We start from the raw sequence: 1,468 nt of genomic DNA, 5'->3' as shown, positions 1-1,468 counted from the left end.
AAGTTTAATGAAATATGACAGGTATTCATTTCCTAATGAAACCTTCCGCTATATCCAAAGAAGAAAACATTATCCTTGCATTGAGAGCTACGCCAAGTATGGCGGCTCTTTTGTTTTTGTTTTTGCGCTTCATAAAATCCGATTTAAATTACTCATACATTGGTAAAGTACTGAAATTGACTGTGAATCAGATGGTTTTTGACACATTATTCTCTGACAGGGAGTTGATACTGTGGTACATTGCTAATTTCTTTGTTCTTTGAATATTTACAAATGGACTGCAATCGAGCGAGTATCCAGCGTTGATATAAAACTTCACGTTCAATCCGAGAATACGGCCGTCGTCACTGAAGTAAACCTGAAAGGCAAATATAAGGAAATTATGGAAGGCTTCATTATTATCTTTAATGCATACAACACAAAATACACATTATTGGCTATTTCTGTAGAATCATTATAAATATTACTCGCTCTAGCAAGGTTACCTTGTATAGTGTCTTGGAAGGATGTCTCTTCCCCGTTATCTGTATATCTGTTGTCCTGTCAAGTACACATCGCACTGGCCGTTTCGTCCTAGCAACAGCAAAGCGAACCAGCGTCTTTACTATGATAAGTACATGCAGGTCACCATAACATCAAATCGTGCACTATTCTGTTAGTTATGGAAGCATACAGACAAGGTAATACATCGCACACATCAGGTAACACAAGCAATCACGTATTCTGTTTCGTGACAGAAGATGTACGTATGTCCTTTTGGTAAAAATTAGAATACATTGTCACATAGCAAACACGCAAGAACAAACTTTGATACAAAATGAACAAAACCTCAGGAAACACGACTCCAACCAACACAGGCTTTTCCCCGTGATTTGAAAGTATTTGTGTTTCCTGTATGGTCCTAGTTATAATGCTCCAAATCAAATCCATGTAACTCTTCAATCACGGAGTGAACAAATCTATTATCACAATACACGTTAAATTTTATAGTTGCAATGAAGGTCATTAATATGTTGCCTGTACAAATTTCGCAACATATATCAATGTCCCCCAGAAAACTTCGGCTTTGTTCAATGGTTGCCAACAGGACACATATTACGAGTCATCCGTAAGCAGAGGAAGGATGTTTTATTACTATTGAACAAAGGAAACTTCGCGTTATATTAAAGAAATGAAATCAACACTGATCAGTGTGTTTGGTAATGTAGATCAATACTAATCTACATTTACGCAAATGACAATTTCATGTTTGGGTGAGGATGGAATACAAAGTATAAAGACTAAGACTAATGAACGTACTTCCATGCTCCGACGGCCGCTATCCCGACCACACTCATAGTGTCCCCCTGCTTTCCGCCAAATGCTCCACCTAAATAACCAACATAACATTTTTAACATATGTAAGGCTTCAAAAACAAGCTCATACAGGTATACTTTGAAACATGAACGTACCCCCCCCCCCCCTAAT

At 37.7% G+C, this 1,468-nt stretch overlaps 1 protein-coding gene across 1 annotated transcript; it reads right to left on the bottom strand.

The window, feature by feature from the left end:
* Positions 1-12: 12 nt before the first annotated feature.
* On the bottom strand, positions 13-1,364 carry LOC110444022 (aldehyde oxidase 2-like). The gene is made up of 3 exons (XM_021488460.1): positions 1,300-1,364; positions 486-573; positions 13-358 (listed from the first exon to the last, which is right to left on the bottom strand). Exons 1-3 carry the CDS (start codon positions 1,335-1,337, stop codon positions 188-190), a joined length of 297 nt encoding a protein of 98 aa, XP_021344135.1. The 5' UTR covers positions 1,338-1,364; the 3' UTR covers positions 13-187.
* Between the last annotated feature and the right edge of the window lie 104 nt (positions 1,365-1,468).

Source organism: Mizuhopecten yessoensis, unplaced genomic scaffold (assembly GCF_002113885.1).
Source record: "Mizuhopecten yessoensis strain PY_sf001 unplaced genomic scaffold, ASM211388v2 hete_35953852, whole genome shotgun sequence".
Taxonomy (NCBI): domain Eukaryota; kingdom Metazoa; phylum Mollusca; class Bivalvia; order Pectinida; family Pectinidae; genus Mizuhopecten; species Mizuhopecten yessoensis.
Note: the sequence above shows the minus strand (reverse complement) of the source record. Positions and strands in the feature narration are given on the sequence as shown.